General features: G+C 35.4%; 1 protein-coding gene across 4 annotated transcripts; it reads right to left on the reverse strand.

The window, feature by feature from the left end:
- Positions 1–1740: 1740 nt before the first annotated feature.
- On the reverse strand, positions 1741–16191 carry LOC110625827. 4 transcript variants are annotated; one of them, XM_043954709.1, is made up of 18 exons: positions 15857–16191; positions 15737–15758; positions 15500–15621; positions 15128–15212; positions 14859–14961; positions 14632–14716; positions 13449–13535; positions 13254–13360; positions 12361–12427; positions 11270–11613; positions 10622–10700; positions 10360–10536; positions 10230–10283; positions 8466–8558; positions 8302–8367; positions 6144–6190; positions 3323–4009; positions 1741–2324 (listed from the first exon to the last, which is right to left on the reverse strand). In XM_043954709.1, exons 3-18 carry the CDS (start codon positions 15614–15616, stop codon positions 1958–1960), a joined length of 2565 nt encoding a protein of 854 aa, XP_043810644.1. In that variant the 5' UTR covers positions 15617–15621; positions 15737–15758; positions 15857–16191; the 3' UTR covers positions 1741–1957. The 4 variants fall into 4 exon arrangements, with proteins under 4 accessions (XP_043810644.1, XP_021627189.1, XP_021627182.1 ...); XM_021771497.2 differs by having other exon boundaries at positions 15699–15758; XM_021771490.2 differs by lacking the exon at positions 15737–15758.
- Positions 16192–17223: the final 1032 nt, after the last annotated feature.

Genomic DNA, 17223 nt, shown 5'->3' on the forward strand with positions numbered 1-17223 from the left:
AAAGAAAAGTTTTAATTTTTATGTATGTTGTTGATCATGTATGGGATTGAACAGGTTTACAGGTTTCATGTCAGGCTTGCTACGGGTCCCGGCGGCCTTAAGCCGATCTGGATCCTAGTGCCGGTAGCGGTCCGATTTTCGGGTCGTTACAAAAAGTGAGCTCGGTACAACACCAACCTCACGAATTGACCGCTGGCGCTGGACTAGCTAACCTAGAGAGAGGTCTAAACAGCAACGAGCCCGGAAAATACTCAAAGGTACTAGAAGCATTACAGACTGTGGGCATAAAAGCCTAAGCAAAGAGCGAAGAGCTGAGCTCCCAGCTCGGATAGATTCGCAACCTGCAACAATCAGGTAGAACGAAGCCAAGTATAGAGGAACCAATAGCAAAACGAGCTCCCTCTATGAAAAGGCCCATAAATGCAGGAAAGTATAGGAGGATAAATGAAGCCATGCAAGTACAAATAAAGTACAGGGATTCACTCCCTCACTATTCATGAAATAAGTACTGAGGAAGTAAAGGGGCGTAATCCGGTTCATCTTTACCCCCAAAGGCTGCAAAAATCACAAAAGCAAGGTTAGAACAGACCCCCGTGAAAGACATAGCAGATTCGACATAAAACATAAAGAGATTAAAACCAGGGGCCAGCCTCCGAAAAACAATTCCGAAATATTGGTAAACCCCGTTGAAAGAAGAAAATAAGAGAAGGATAAACCATACCTTTTCCAAATGAGAAATAAAACTAAACTTGCATCTTTCGGGAAATCGATCGAACCAGAGGAAGGAGGATCGGAAAGGGAGATCCCATTGTGCCGACAAAGAGCCCGAGGATGAGAAGGAGGTGTTATTAATATATAGCCAGAGGCTGAGATTTTAATGTAAGACAGGGCAATACTATACTCTAGCCTAGCGGCATCAGAATCCTTAAAGGCTATTCACAAAAGAGAAAAGAAAGCGTATCGGGAAGATAAAGGCAGGAAAGTGAAGATAACAGTGCGCACAAAGAGCAGAGGAAAGCTAGAAGTAGAAAAAAAAACAGAGAAGATTTAAAGCTACAAGTGACGAAAAGATGAAAGGACTTCAGGGAGCAAGCTGAATTCAAACAGGTGCGGTCATAATGATTCTTGATGTTTACCCCTCAGCAGTTGGGGCAATAACTGCCGAGAAGGTAAAGGGGCAATTGATGACCGCTGGATTTCTCCACCCCGGTTAAGGGCCAAGCCCTCGGTTGCGGCCCATCGCTCAGAAGCCCACATACCGTCTGCGCTGACAGGCTAGGTCCATTCGAGCCTTGATACCGGACTCCTCTGAATTTCTCAACCAGGCCGGCCTCGCGTTCACTGCACTTTGGGCCGATCTCCTTTGGGCCCAGCTTTGCTTTTGTCTTCTGGCCCAGCCCAGAACTAGAAGGACGACCCATCCGTCTGCCTCGTGGACCCCTCCACACGCGCCCGGAGAGGATCAAAGGCCGTTACGCATGGGGCAGAGATCTTATTTCCTCGTACGTCCATATCAACGTAGCAGAGACAGGTGGTCCAATGATATGCATCCTGTTAGCACGTCACTAGCGGACAAAAGGAAACATATAAAAGGAGAAATACCCTCCTCTATTTTTAAACTTTTCTAGTTTTACAGAACTCATTGTAAAAATCCTATTTCTCTGGATCTCAGATCATCAGATTGTAAATTACCAAAAACTTAATTCCCATCTTAGGGTTAAGGTCATAAAAAGATTCTGATGAAGTGGGCAAAAACAGCCTCTCCTTGTGCTTAGCTGAACACTCCGGAAATTACAATGTTACACAGAGCAATATCTCGCACCGGCATGGCGCCCGAAAAGCTCAAATTATAATTAGCTTCTGTTACAAACTCAGCTTCTAATTTAATCATATTGTACATTGAACAACTAGTCAATCTATCTGGGGAAACCTAATTATGGAAACACCTCCAGGTGAATTACACAGGCGTGGCAGAAAGTAGAAAATCTGGCTGTAATCTCTGAAGCTGTATCCCACAAAAGGGACACAAGGGTTTCGTCAATTCTTCTGCTACTAAAGATTTTAAGTCTACAGGATATCCAGGCATTGTAAATAGAGTCTCTGGTGCCAATTTGGAGGCCCATCTGTTACAACACTTGCAATGCCATAATGGGGTTGCTGGGCAAACCTGCATAGAAACAGCACATCTAACCAATTTGTGGTTCTGCACGTCCACGTTACTGTTCTTGACGCCTTCGCAAAATGCAATCTCTGGCGAATTAAAAGGAACAGATGCTGAGCAATAGCTACATTGTTCCTCTACCCGATATACGTCGGACGACAGCCTGGTTTGTGTAATATATAGGCATAAGATCACGAATATTACAAATAGCAAACATAAGAAAAGCAACAAAACATTGCAGAAAATAAGACCATTATCAAACAGTCGCCCAATGCATGCGTATACTTATATATGATATCAAGAACTTTCTTCAGGACACTTCTGCCTCAACAAATAAGGCCCAGTTTTTAAGTCATGCAACAAGTATTAACAGTAAATTTTGACATTATTACCAAGTGAATTCAAACCTACTTGTTCCATCTAATGGATAATTTACCCATTCAATATTTTCCAGCTCATCAATTTCGCTCGACACAATACCTAACAGGAATAAAGGGAGTGATTATGCTCAAAGACCTCTCTATAGCAGCTACTTCAATAGCTAACTTTATTGCATAAGAGTTTCTCAAGTTGGCTAAAATTCAATTCCACGTATTCAAGTCAAAGAAACCAAAGTTGCAATTCTTTCCTATCCATTGGAAGCAATGTCTCCTCTCTTGGTTCAAGGGAACTGAAGGGAAAGTAAAGTTCGAACCCTTGATTGACTGCCCTCCAGGACAGGAATCTAACCACTGAACTATTGAACATATGGGAAGACGATGGCTAAATTTGACATCTAACTATTCTTTAAGAAAATAAGAGAGAGATACAAATAACGCTCTCAAAGCTACATATTTTCATCAAGAACAAACAAATTTATAAGGAATTTCAAATAAATAGAACTTCTTAGCCCTCCTACTTCCAAATTAAGGCTTATTTATGGGTCTAGTTTCAACTTTCTCATGAAAAAAACATGATCAATAGTAAAATCAAAATTGAGGACTTGATTGCACAATAATGAAATCTTAATGGGAAAACTTTCAAAGGCAAATCCAAACTCGTGCTTGAAAAAACAAAAGTACTCTCATTTTTAGGCCCTTGAAAAATTAAAATACAAAGAACAGGGTAGCAACAAATTAATTAAAATATTTGCAATATAAGGAATAAAGTAGCAAGATTTACCTGCTCTTATGTTTTTGAATTTCTGAAGCCAGGACTTTCACTTGATCATTGACATGATCCTGATTAAGTTGAATCCACTGCTCCATTTGTGCAATTCCAACAGGGCGCCAGTATCCAGTTGCAGAAAAATTTTTGGCTGAAAAAGAAAAACTAAAAACCAAAAGCCTTTCACGGAGTTCTTTTTCACTTCTGGAAAGTAGCTCTATCCACAAAGTTTGTTGCTCTCCTGCAGCACTAGTAGGTTCTTCAAAGTTCAATTTACTGTTTATTTCATCAGCCTTCAACACAGATAGGACCAGGCATCGACAGATAATATTTAGCATGTGCAACTGGCGAGAAGTTATTTTTGTTAGATTAGGGGAGATGCGTGTCAAAACCTCATTAATGGAAAGGTCCGTATCTGAACCTAAATATAACATAGCAAGCCAACTAGCTAGCACATGGTCCACATAGTCTGGCATAAGCTGCTTGAAAGCCAATAATGACGCTATGATATCCCAAATAACTAGAGGCTTATCTGGATTTTCAAAGGTTTTCAAACACCACAGAATGTTGGATTCCCAGTATAACAATTCGCTTTTGGAAAAACCAAGAAAAGATTCTTTGATGAAGTCTTGAGAAGTGTTGGACAACATATCTATTTCTTGTCCGCCAATCCAGAAGAATTCAACAATGGCCTTCTGTGCCCTGCATGTTTCCAGAAGATCAAATTATAAATACACAACATATTTTCAAAGAAAATTGTGTAAAATAATTTTAGTTGCTGTCATGCTAAAGGATATTCCTTTATGACCTTCTCAAAACTACTCCTATAATGATGGATACATTTCACTCTCAAAATTTGTTTTTCATTATTGACATGGTAACAACCTTCCTGTTTAAAATTAACTGCTAAGCCTACATGATAAAAATTTTAAAAAATTAATTATATAATAAATTTGTAAAACATATAACAGATTGATAGCATATATTAAAAACAACTTGAAAACCTAGTCTAAATAGGACTTCAAAAGATGGCAAACTAGTATAGTTTCAAAGAGAAGCACAAATAAGACCGAGGATTCTAAAGGGGAGTTTAATAATGTTGAATCTCACATCGATTGTGGAAAGGGGTAATGTGCCCCTTATATAGGTCATAGGCACTCCTCCCCCTTGAGCTAGGTTTTGGGGTGAGTTAGGCCTGGCCCAACTTTAACATGGTATCAGAGTCTCCCCATCCGATGTTGGGCGCCCTATAAATGTGCCACGCACCAGTAAAAATTCTGGGCGTGAGGGGGTGTGTTGAATCTCACATCGGTTGTGGAAAGGGGTAATGTGCCCCTTATATGGGCCATAGGGGCTCCTCTCCCTTGAGTTAGCTTTTGGGGTGAGTTAGACCTGGCCCATATTTAACAAATAAAAAGAAAAAAATACCAGGGAGGGAGAGAGAGTTGTAGAAATATGCATGCTGCATTTATTTTTTCAAAAAGAAAAAAGAAAGAAAGAAAGAAGCAGAATTAAATTTATGATTTGATAAAAATTTAATTGAACAGATAGCATTTTAATATTTTAACTAAAACAAGTATTTTGCAGTTGAAATGACATACTAACAAATATATTTAAAATTTAAGCCTACATGATATTCTTTTTCTAAGTTATTCTATTACAAATTGGTAAGACATCATACAAACTAGTTACATATATATAGAATAAATAAACAGTTTGGTTGCCCTTTATATAAAAGAAGTTGAAAATTGAAAATAACCTAAATAGCCTTCCAAAGAAGGCGAACTAGTACAGTTTTGAATGGAGGCCGAAATAAGAGTTAAAAAGTTAATGGATAGTTTACTTAAGAAGAGAGGGGGAGAGATTCCTAGCATTAGCTATGCCATTCTCTCTTCCTTCTTCTCTTCTGCTTCATCTTTTTTGCTTAGGTATGAACACCTTACAGCAGCCACTAGCATTTCATTGTCATTCTTAAATTGCAAACATGAAACAGTATATCATGAACTAGCCCCTAGAAAACCCTGTTAAATTCCAGGTAATATGTTATGTAACCAGAGTTTTCTTTAATAACAAGATACCAATTGCACAAAAGAAGGGACATGTTATAGTCGCTGAAAGACTAAAATAAAGTAGCTAAAATTCACATAAAAATAATCGAAATTTCACAAATCACATAGCTTTTCCAGTGGTTCACAATTTCAAGAGTAAGTTTTTGGAAGCGTTGAAATTTTGGAATTGAACTTTCACGCCAGCACCACTCTTATGGTTTAGGAAGTTATAGCTAATATGGAATACAGTGAGAATTAGGGTGGTAGAACCAATTTAACTTATGTAGCCTAGGCTCAATCAGCCTCCCAACCTAACTAAGAAAATATTATAATATTAAACTAGAATTAATTTTCAGTAAATTTATGCATTAGATGCAGTTTGCCTGCCTAACAGAAGAAAGTCCGCATCCAAACTGGCTTGACCATTACATAGCATTGACGCCTTGACGCAAGCCCATTTATGTAAAACCACAGCCAGAGCAGCAACTAGGATGCAGGAGACCATTTCAAATCATGACATGCGATATCTAGGTAGAATAAACAGAAATACATTTGGATTTTATTTCTGGATTTTGAAGCATTTGACTTCTCTATTCATTTTTATTTAACTTCAGTATCCTTGCTCTCCTTGTAGTTAGACCTAAGGCTTTGTCCAACTGAGTTCAGTTGCACTGTATTCTTCAACCTTTTTTTTCTTTTTGCTGTTCTTCATGTTCATCCTACTATAGGTATTCAACAATTACTGAATTTGTAAAGCATTTATTGTTTTAGGACAGCAATTAACTCACCTTGCCTCATACATATGATCTAATTGTTCAATATCAAGATTCCGGACCTACAAATTTCAAACACAAATTCATCAGTGTCATGTGCACAAGGATAATCTAGCCTGACAGCCATCATTATTATGGTGAGTAAATCACAATCGTTTGATCATCATCAAACATACACACGCACACACATATATATATATGAATCAATGGAACCCAGAACTTGCTTCAACCTGTCTAGCATCATCATCCCATGGTTGTTGGTTAAAGTCACATAATTCAGATTATCAGTGTAATATTAGTTCACACCATGCAACGAATTTAATTGATATTAATTCCCTCTTTAAAGACTAAAAGAGAGAAAGGATTACACTAATCATGAAGCCAGAAAGTTTGCAATTTCAATATAAATAAACATATATTTGAATGTCTACAGGAGTGTACCCAAGCACACATAAAAGTAGCAAGCATGCATGTGTTTTGTGTATAGAGATGGAAAAAAGCGCATGCACGACATCACATTTATATGAGTTTTCATAATGAAACGATCCCTTTTGTTTTTCACATTAAAAAACAAAACTTAAATGTAATTGGTATTTAAATGACAGGAAATTTCCCAAAGAAGCTTTCCACTTGATTGAAACATGGGAAGAATTTTAAAACTAATCATGTTTGACTGGACCTTAATTAAGGATGTTAGCGGAAAGGAACTTTTGTTTGTCATAATTTGCTTTGAGATAGTAACTATCAATTTCATATGGAACTTAATTAAATAAATCAATTACAGGAACAAATCCTTTTCTTGGATACTAAATTAAAATACTTACTGAAATGGGAAATAAAAAAAAAAAGATGCATATATTGCAAGAGAGTTGGGATTCTCTCTATTTTGTATCTTCTCTCTATGTTGTATCATATTCCCCCTTAAATAGAAAAGGATTTAAACTACTATAGCTATGAGCTACAATACAATGAAATACTTGGAAAGAGAAGGTGGCAAGGCTATGCACTAAATTTGAAAGGTCATGTAAATTTGCCTATATTAAAAAGAATTTCAAGAGTTAAGGGGGCCATGAACCCCTTGCTCTACCACTGTCTCCTGTATTTGTCACATCATCACATTCTACTTTGTTAAATTTGGGCCAGGCCTAACTCACCCCAAAAGCTAGCTCAAGGGGAGGAGTGCCTATGGCCCATGTAAGGGGCACATTACCCCTTTCCATAACCGATGTGGGATTCAACACACCCTCTCACGCCCAGAATTTTTACTGGTGCGTGGCACATTTATGGGGCGCCCAATATCAGATGGGGAGGCTCTGATACCATGTTAAATTTGGGTCAGGCCTAACTCACCCCAAAAGCTAGCTCAAGGGGGAGGAGTGCCTATGGCCCATATAAGGGGCACATTACCCCTTTCCACAACCGATGTGGGATTCAACGTACTTAATAAAGAGAGGTGGGAGAAAAGTCTTGAATTGGTCCATAATAAAAAAGAGGCATAGCTCCAATGCTAATGGAAAAAATAGTGAGAAACGACAAAATGATAAAATACTTATCCAAGCAAAAGGGAATGAATAATTTTTATTAGTTTATAACAAAACAATCAAGCTCCAGCATGCCTGGTTTACCGCTTTCTCAACCGATCTACCACAATATTAATTGTGGTGGCACTATGAACCAGTAATGAAAATTTTCCACAGCTTATTTTGAATTATAACCAGGTTGTCTGCTTTTAAAGTAGAATGATGGTAGTTGAACAAGTTGGCAACTTATGTATTCAAATGCTTGGTGCACGTCCAAGGCAGTATGCATGTTTATTATTGTAAAGATAACAGTTATTATGACGATAACAATCATTACATTAACTAAATTACAATTAACAAGCCATCTCTGCGCTGTCATGGGGTCTCACAACTTACCTATGCATCAAAAATGAAAAGGACCAAAATTTATTACATTTTTATGATTCACAACACTTCTTAATATATCTTTCATATCAGCCTATGCTGTGAAACGTATATCACAGAAGCTAAAGTGTCTCTTGTGAACACAATTCTGAGAAATCTGAAAACACTGATGGATGATTGGGGGAAAATTTTAACAGGAATTTAAATGTGTAGGAGAAACTAAAGCAAGCTGATGGTAAATAAAAGCTTTGGGGAAATGAGTAACATACTGTAGCAACTACAAGATTTCCAGGAGATGATGCTACACCCATGCATGAAAAGAACACATCTGGAAGCTGCAGAAAAATTTTAACAGTTCTTGAGCCAGCATAAAACTTTTCAAAATAAACAATACAAAATAAAATACAATAAGCCAGAAAGGTTAACATCATACATCAGTTGAACTCCTCAGACTAGGAGTACATGATGGAATGGATACTTCACAAAGAGAATTCCCACATAATAGCCAGCTACGAACATAATTATCCTGACACATTAGTTAAAACAAATATATATAACTATAATTGATTAATGGCGCAATACTGAGTCAACTTGATGCCTTATGTACCATACATAAACAAAAGTAAAAAAGAATCATGTTTAACAGTATATCAGATTGTTTCTTCCACCCACTGTCTAGCAACCTGACCTTACATAGGATATCTCACAGGTAGGGCCATGTGGAATAAGTATGGCTGTAGCAGTAATGGCAGCACTTGCCCTTACTGCAACAACCCACCCTTTTATTAAAACTTAAACCATTTGGATTTCTCCATACAACAAGGAGGTTTAGATTGCCATTGACTTTAGAATTTAGATTTGATTTGGGTTAGCTTAAAACTAATTGGTACACTACAAATTGGACTAAACATAAGAGTTGACTGAATGCTTATTGCTTAAACTAAAAGCAACAATCATATATAGTTTGTTAATTTTATTTTCTCTGAACTTTTATGATTTTAAGAAAACTATCCACTAAATTGAACTCACGTATGTATGCATTAAAGGTTTTTTATTTTAATTTTTTGCCCACCTCAACATTTTTAGTGCAATTTTCTTTCATTGTTTCTATGAATAAATTACAATTGTCTAGCTGAATATCCTGAAAGTGATGCAACCCAAGACACTAAAGCTCAGGCCATTCTAGCAAACATGCAAATTTGCAAAATATCCTTCTCTCGAAGACTTTATATCTTCTTAGGCAGTAGCTAGTTGATATGAATGAACAAAAATACAAGGTGCCTTCTATCATTAGTTCACTACTTTGTTTTTGTATTCACTTCATTTACACATTATTACATTGGATTAACCATATTAATTAATTCAATGGTGGTTATCTACAAGTAAGATTTACTTCACTAAAAACAAAGTACTGCAGAATTTCTTCAAATATAAGACCATTTAAGGTCCAGGAAATACCCAAGAATGTCCTAAATATAAACCTATACAAAACCTAGACCATAATTCTAAGTTTTTCAAGAGTTCAAATTTGTGATTTCTTGAGCTTCATGCTGTAAGGATCATGTCCATCAAATATCTAGTTATCTGGTATACTGTAAAATGATAAAACAATGGACCAGTAACTAATTTGTGCCGGTAACAAATGTAATTAACAAAACTTCACCTCTTGCAGTGAAACTGTCTTTCACCATCCTCATAGTTCAAATTTTCTATGACTATCTGTACTCATTCATACTAAAATTCCACTAACGCAGCTTTGTGACTACTAAAATCTTAAAGATGTTGCATAAACTCATTGTTCAGCAAGTAATAATTTTATAAAGAGAAAGTATTTTATTATATGAGGGATTACAGTTGTTTAATGCTCCAAAGGTAAATGCTTGAATCCTAATGACGGCCAATTTTTAAAATATAACACTTGATTACTTTTTCTTCTCTTTCTTTATCTTTTGGTTTCTATTTCTTTGATTGCAAAAAAATTAATTTTCTTATTTCTTTCCTATAAAATGCTAGCATCAACAATACCCGTGATAATATGGGCAAATGGCGTCACTGACGCAGCTGAAAACACTGGTGAAACATCAAATTTGAAATTATGTCCAAACTTGTAACAAATTCAATTCACATAAAGCATCTTCAGATGTAGAAGACTATTTTCAATTCAACGGACTATTGAAGACCTTCATGACATTAATACCTGACCACAGCTGTACAAACAACACCCATCAAAAGCCCATGCTAAACCTGTAACCTGATGAATTTTTGAACAAATAAGTAACTACTGAGTCTTGAAACTGTAAAAGACTGATCAACTGTGAGAAACTTACAACATAGTCATGAGCATCCTGTGAACAAACTTTATCAAACTTGCAACTAGGTATGTCACATGTCCATACTTCAATTGAACCAGATCCCTTACCAACTGCTAAGAGAATTTTGTGTGGTGCCTGAACAGGTGTTACTAGTGAAAGTACTGACACTGGGACAAAACTGCCAAATATAACCTATTTGGAAATGAAATGTCAGAATGTAATTATTTAAAAAATACTGATCCTTGTGTTAAATTGTGAAGACTATAAATAGAGCTACCTCCTTCAGTAGAAAAAATGGAGCATTACTAGATTCTGATTCCAGCAATTCGTCACCATTCCCCAGCCAGATCTTCACACTGAAGAAAATTATTGGAAATGTTACAGGTAAAATTTCCTTCTTTTGTAGCAATGGGATGAAGTGAAATCAAATACATTGATTTGGATATTGGAGAGAAGGGCCAGTTCATTTCACCTAAAAGTATAAGACCATTCAATATCTAAGTTCCAATAATAAATTGTATTGAATTTCTACCATGTGTACAAGGAGTTTGATAAATGCTTCCAAATAATATTTTGTAGTGTTTAGTGAGAATACAATTACTTTAGAAAGCATTCTCACTACACAATTACTTTAGAAAGCATTTACTTTCTTTGAACATTCAAAGGAAAAGGTATATGGAGATCAAATTAATGAGATAACATAATGAAAGTAAAATTTATTCTAGATTCTCAAATACACATAACATACAAGATGTGTAACTACTGTTTCAAAGAGTAAAAAAAGATGTATAACTATTAGGAATAGAAAGGCATGTTACTTAACATCATTTATGGCATATCAATATATGCTAAACACCTCTTGTGCTTATCCACAAGAAATTATTGGTTAAGAACTGAACAGAAATTTTGACATTACCTAACTCACCTCCCATCAGAACTTGCACTAGCCAATAAAACCTGATTATTAGCCTTAGAACCAAGTAATGCCAAATTGATGGCAGTGACCCACGAAATATGTGCTTGTAGAATCCCAACAAGCACAACACCAGGAGAGACTCTACTGTGCTCAATAGAGTAGCATTGTGGTGCATGTATTCTCCAGATTGAAATTTTACCAGACTTTCCTCCAACTGCAAATATAGAGAATCTGGGGGACGAAACATCTTGTGCTGCCGTACAGATTTTAGATGACAAGCACAACACTGGTGACCAGGCAACAACAATTGATGACAGCATATCACTACGAGAAGCATATTGGTCTGCAGGTATCTGCAGGAATGAGCAGTTGTTATTATTATTATTATTATTAACTTCTGTCAGGTCTAGTCTCAGTAAAAGAATTAAGCAAAAGGTAGGAAGAAAGGTTCAAATGACATTTAATAATCATGCAAAGATGGATATTAAACTGCAGTTGTTTATTCTGTATTAAGATATATATAATATTCTAGTGAGTCTACTAGCCAAATAAACAAGGGATCTTAGTCCAAGCACAATGAGGATTTGAAGTAATATTTGTCTATATCAATCAATATAACATCTCAATTCCACAGAATCTTGATTAAAGGACATTCCAGCAATTATACTTTCCATTGACCTGTGCAATACATTCAAACCCCAGAAGATGGGAGACTTTCTTGACAGAAGTGAATCTTACACTATTATCATGCTTATTATTCTTGTTAAATTTGGGTCAGACCTAACTCACTAGCTCAAGGGGAGGAGTGATTATGGCCGACACATTACCCCTTTCCCAAACTGGTGTGGGATTCAACAATTCTATCTAATTTACACGACTTTTCTACGATAGATACTTATTTGGTAAATCACACCTGCTAGATATTTTGAGTCTTAATTTGGTTAATTCAACCAATTAACTAACTAAACCAACTACCAAATCAACCCCATGGTGTCCTAAATACAAATTTAAATTTTACAACATTTAAAAGAAAACCTAAATCAAGGGTGAAGAGAGAAAGAGAATGTGAAAAACTACAATCCAATCCTGTGAAAGCTTACCTTATGCAATTTCTCTTCCCTTGTATCAGTGTGAGAGCCAGATCCAGCATGGGACTTCTCACCATTTCTAAAACCAATCAGTTTGCCTCCAAAAGTTTCAGTATCCTTATTAATAGAACATGGCAATTTAAAGACGATACAAAATATGCATAAACATAGGAAAAGATAAAACATGTTAATGATAGAAAAATCTATAATAGCAGCACTCAAATGCTTTCCAAATTCCAATCTCATTATTCTTCTCCGATCATCCTTATTCTAGTAATCTAGTCTAGTTTAAAAACCAAAGAATGGAAAATTAGTTTATTTACTACTGTTGTAGACCCAACATAATGTAAAAGAATTCGCATTACTAGAACCTCATTTGCATAGCTGCTGGAGTGATAGACTTGAACAGAATGGACAGTAACATAAAAACCACGGTATGGATGGATCTTGTTAAATTTGGGCCAGGTCTAACTCACCCCAAAAGCTAGCTCAAGAGGGAGGAGTGCCTATAGCCCATATAAGGGGCACATTACCCCTTTCCACAACCGATGTGGGATTCAACACACCCCCTCACGCCCAGAATTTTTACTGGTGCGTGGCACATTTATGGGGCGCCCAACATCGGACCCCGACTCTGATACCATGTTAAATTTGAGCCAGGCTTAACTCACCCCAAAAGCTAGCTCAAGGGGAAGGAGTGCCTATGGCCCATATAAGGGGCACATTACCCCTTTTCACAACCGATGTGGGATTCAACAGATCTCTTGCAGCATTGTTTTATGATGTTGGAATGCATGCACAGGACTCCAATAACAAATGGGCCACAAATAAATACAGCATAATTCTTTTAAACAAAAAAGGATTGAAAATAAGAGGAAAGAAAAAATAAGGAAAGAGATTTTTACATTCCATTAGTTGTATGGCCTCTTCTTCGTTTACGCTCCTTTCCAGTAATAGTGCTTGGAAACACATCAGCATGATTATCACCGAGTTTTACTTGCGTTGTTTGATCCTATTGGAAGGCATAGATATTCACAATATGATGGCTAAAAGATTACAACTTCAACTTCAGTTAAACTGATTTAACATAATGAACTTACATGAACAATCTCTGAGTTAAGAATTTCTGACTCCCCAAAATTTGTTCTTGCAAGATAAACATATAACCTATCTGATATATCTATAACCTACAAAAATTCAAAACAAGAGAATTTATAATAGTGATCAACACAATATAAATACCAAGGAAATCCTAAACATACAAAATGAAAGGCCCAACTTGAAAAACAAACAAATGAGACTACTGATTTTAATTTTATTCAAACAAATCAATGACGTCATAGCTGTTGACTGTTGTACAGTGGTTAAAAACAAATATTTTGGCAGAAAGAAAATGTAACTAGCATTTTTAAGCTATTACTCCACAAGACCCAGAAACACAAGGAATAATGTAGATATGCAATGTTTTCTCACCTCAAAATACAAGTATGTCTAGTTTCTTCAATATTTACATATATGTCACACCTATATATTTGTCCTTAAGCTAATCCTTTCTCAAACCTAGCAACCAAAGAATGAGTTCAACAACAATCAAATTTTATCTTCTCATTTAATCTCATCCCTCTCCCCGAGGTTCATGTAAAAAAATAATTCACACCAATGTTCTTTCACATGAAATGTTATGTGGTTTCTTCAATTAATATTTTGCTCTTATTTTCATGTAGGTTTTGTTTATCTTGTGAATCTAGAAGTTTTCACTTTGCTTATTTGATGATTTCTTTAGATACTATGAGATTAATGACGTGTTCATTTCTGGATTATCCCACACAGATTTCATGGTAGTGATCATACAATTTTATTATGTAACGTTTGTTCCTATGATGATTTCTTTAGATACTATGAGATCAATGATGTATTCAAATAGTTTGGATTATACCCCACAGTTTCAAGGTGATGATGCAATTTTATTACGCAAGGCTTGCTCATATAACTGGATCGTTTACATCAATGATGGTGCAGGCTAGAAGCAGATTTGTGATCTAATAAGCAGGGTAGGTGAAAGTAGATTATGGCTAGCTTAACTTGAATGGCGGAGCAAGTGCGTTGAGGGAAAAGGGACATACAGCTTTTTGTTTTCATGACCCATGATAGGCTCATTGGTTCTCATTTAACTAAGACAGAATCTTGTTACTCCAAAACCAAAGGTGGTTATTCAATTTCAATAGTTCCACCAGTTTCTTCATTTAACAATAAGTTGTGAAATCAAGAGTTCCGATGATATACCTCTATCCACTCGGCACAAAAATCACAAAAAGGTGATCGATAAAGCTTTACATGTCCTTCTGTGGTGCAAACTGCGAGCAAGCACCTACATAGATTACATTATAAGAAGATAAAATTATATTACCAGTTCTTATCCCTCTTAGGTATTACCTTAATCTAATGAAATTCAAGTGCAGAAAAAAAAATAGTGTCATATCAACATGTGGCTAATTAGGTTAGTTTGCTACCCAAAGTTAGGAGCCATTCCAACTGGAGACCAAGAAATTGAACGCACACATGGTCGACGATCCCGAGACAAAGCATTGGAGAGCAAACATCCGGCGAGCAAATCTGTAAACATCCCAAATTATAATATATGTTCAAGGTGCCTAAGACAGACAGCATAGAAAAATTTTCCAATTTGTACTTTTAAGTGAACAAGAAAAAAAAGACTAACAAAATGCTAACCTACAAACATGGTAGTATTTTCCAGTTCTAGGTCTAGTTATTCTCTTACCTTCTTTTTTTACCAGCCCAATTGAGTAAGGTTCACAGGTACGAATGGTGATTAAGCCTCGAGGTCCAAATGTCAATGCTGGATTCTGATAATTAAGAAAATACATTGAAATAAAAAAGCAAGCTTATTAATCTGGCTTTAAAAAAAAAATCCCGAATCTCAACTACTACCAAACTTTGTTTGAGGTCTTTTTTAGCACTGTTTATTAAAAGTTTCAAACTTGCTCGAAGTTATGGCTTCACTAATCAACTTCTCAAAACAGAGTCAAGCCCAATTATTTCAGAAACATGAAGTACATACCCGTTGATTTTTTTTTTTTAAGAAGAAAAAGGGTGGAAATAAAAATCAAAGTGGGAAATATGGTGACATTACCAGAATGGTGACGATGGGACCACAAGCGACGGCGATAAGGTTCTCGTCAGACCAAGCTATGGCGTTTGGGTACATTGGTGAAGCCACCAGCTGAGTACGTTGAAATCTAGAAGCCATGATCACTGAAACATAATAGAAAATATAAAGCATAATGCAAATTGCAAAGCTCAGAATTTGGATGGAAACTGAATTCAGTTACCCCGAGGAAAAGAAGTAATTCACTATTATTTTCCGTACAGGAAATAGCGAAGTCCTAAAACTGAGAGAGAGAGAGAATAACAATACTTCAGAATTCATAAATCAGTGTCAGTATGACACTTTGAATATCCAATATAGCAATATTTGAATATCACAAACCAGTCCGTGGAGCTTTGAACGAGCAATCGAGCTTCTGTGAACTATGGCTTCTTTCTCTGGTTCTGAGAATTGCGAAACCAGCGAAGAAACAATCAAGCAATCGAGCTTCTGCTTTGGTTTCTGTGAACTCAGGTTCTTGGCTTCGACATATGGAAGACTAATGAAAACTCTGCTCACTTGTTTCGACAGCGAAGCAAAATCCAGCTTGTGGCCTGCAATCGAAGGACAATCGAGTGAAGCAATAAAGGAACTCCCTTTCAGGCAGACAGCTGACGATCGACAGAAAGAAGAGTCCCTAACGGCAAAAAAAAAAAAAACCGAAATTGAAGGAAGCAAGAGCAACTGTGGAACAAATTGGATGATAAAGAGACGCCAAAACGCAGTACAAAAGGCAAAACGCTGAATTTACACGCCGTTTCCGGCTTCGTGAAAGAACCGGTCCGAGTCGAGCGATTCTTGGTGGCTCGAATAAATTTAGCGGGTCAAAGATGGTTCAGCCTCCTCATCCAATCCCGCTTCTCCTTAAGGAGATCAAATGCAGTACTAATTTTAATTGGATGTAATCTTTTCAGTAAGTAATTTAAATGGATTGGGAAATAATTTATTTTTCTTGTAAGAAAAATATCTGAAGTTTTTAATTTCTCCATAAGTTAAAGAAAATAATTAATTAAACAAATAAAACTTAGTATTTTTATAAACTTGAACAAAGCCCTATGGTTAAATTTAATAAAAAAAAATTCATTAACCATAATTCCTAACAAATTAATAGTAAAAACATAAATTAAATATTAATATATTTTGTTGATAGAAAATAGGTGAATTTTATTATTTATTTTTTAAAAAAATTAAAAATTAAAAAGTTTATGTTGACCATCACACTGACAATAAGTGTATCTGAATAAATTTAAAAGATATTAAATTTTACTCTTCAATCTTTAATTTTCAATTCCCAATTCTCATTTAAAAAAATATATATATACAATTTTTTTTAATATTTATATTGATATTAATAATACATATATAATTTTTTATACAAATTAATTTTTTTAATCCGTAAATAGAAATAAAAGTAAATACAAAATAATATTTGTGTCAATAAATAATATAAATATAAACAATTGAAAATATATATTCAAAGTTGATTTAATATTTTAAAGTAATAACTTGTTTATTAATTTCATTTAATTTAAGACTCGTTAGGTTTTTATATAATATCAAACTTATAACAATTCTATCTATTTATACATTCAATAATACTTTTATCACATGTATAATTAATTAATGTACTCTTAAAATTTTCGTACACTACATTTTATTGAATATGATTAATATTAAAATAACATTTATTTATTTGCAATATTTTAAAG

This window comes from Manihot esculenta, chromosome 1, assembly GCF_001659605.2.
Source record: "Manihot esculenta cultivar AM560-2 chromosome 1, M.esculenta_v8, whole genome shotgun sequence".
Classification (NCBI taxonomy): Eukaryota; Viridiplantae; Streptophyta; class Magnoliopsida; order Malpighiales; family Euphorbiaceae; genus Manihot; species Manihot esculenta.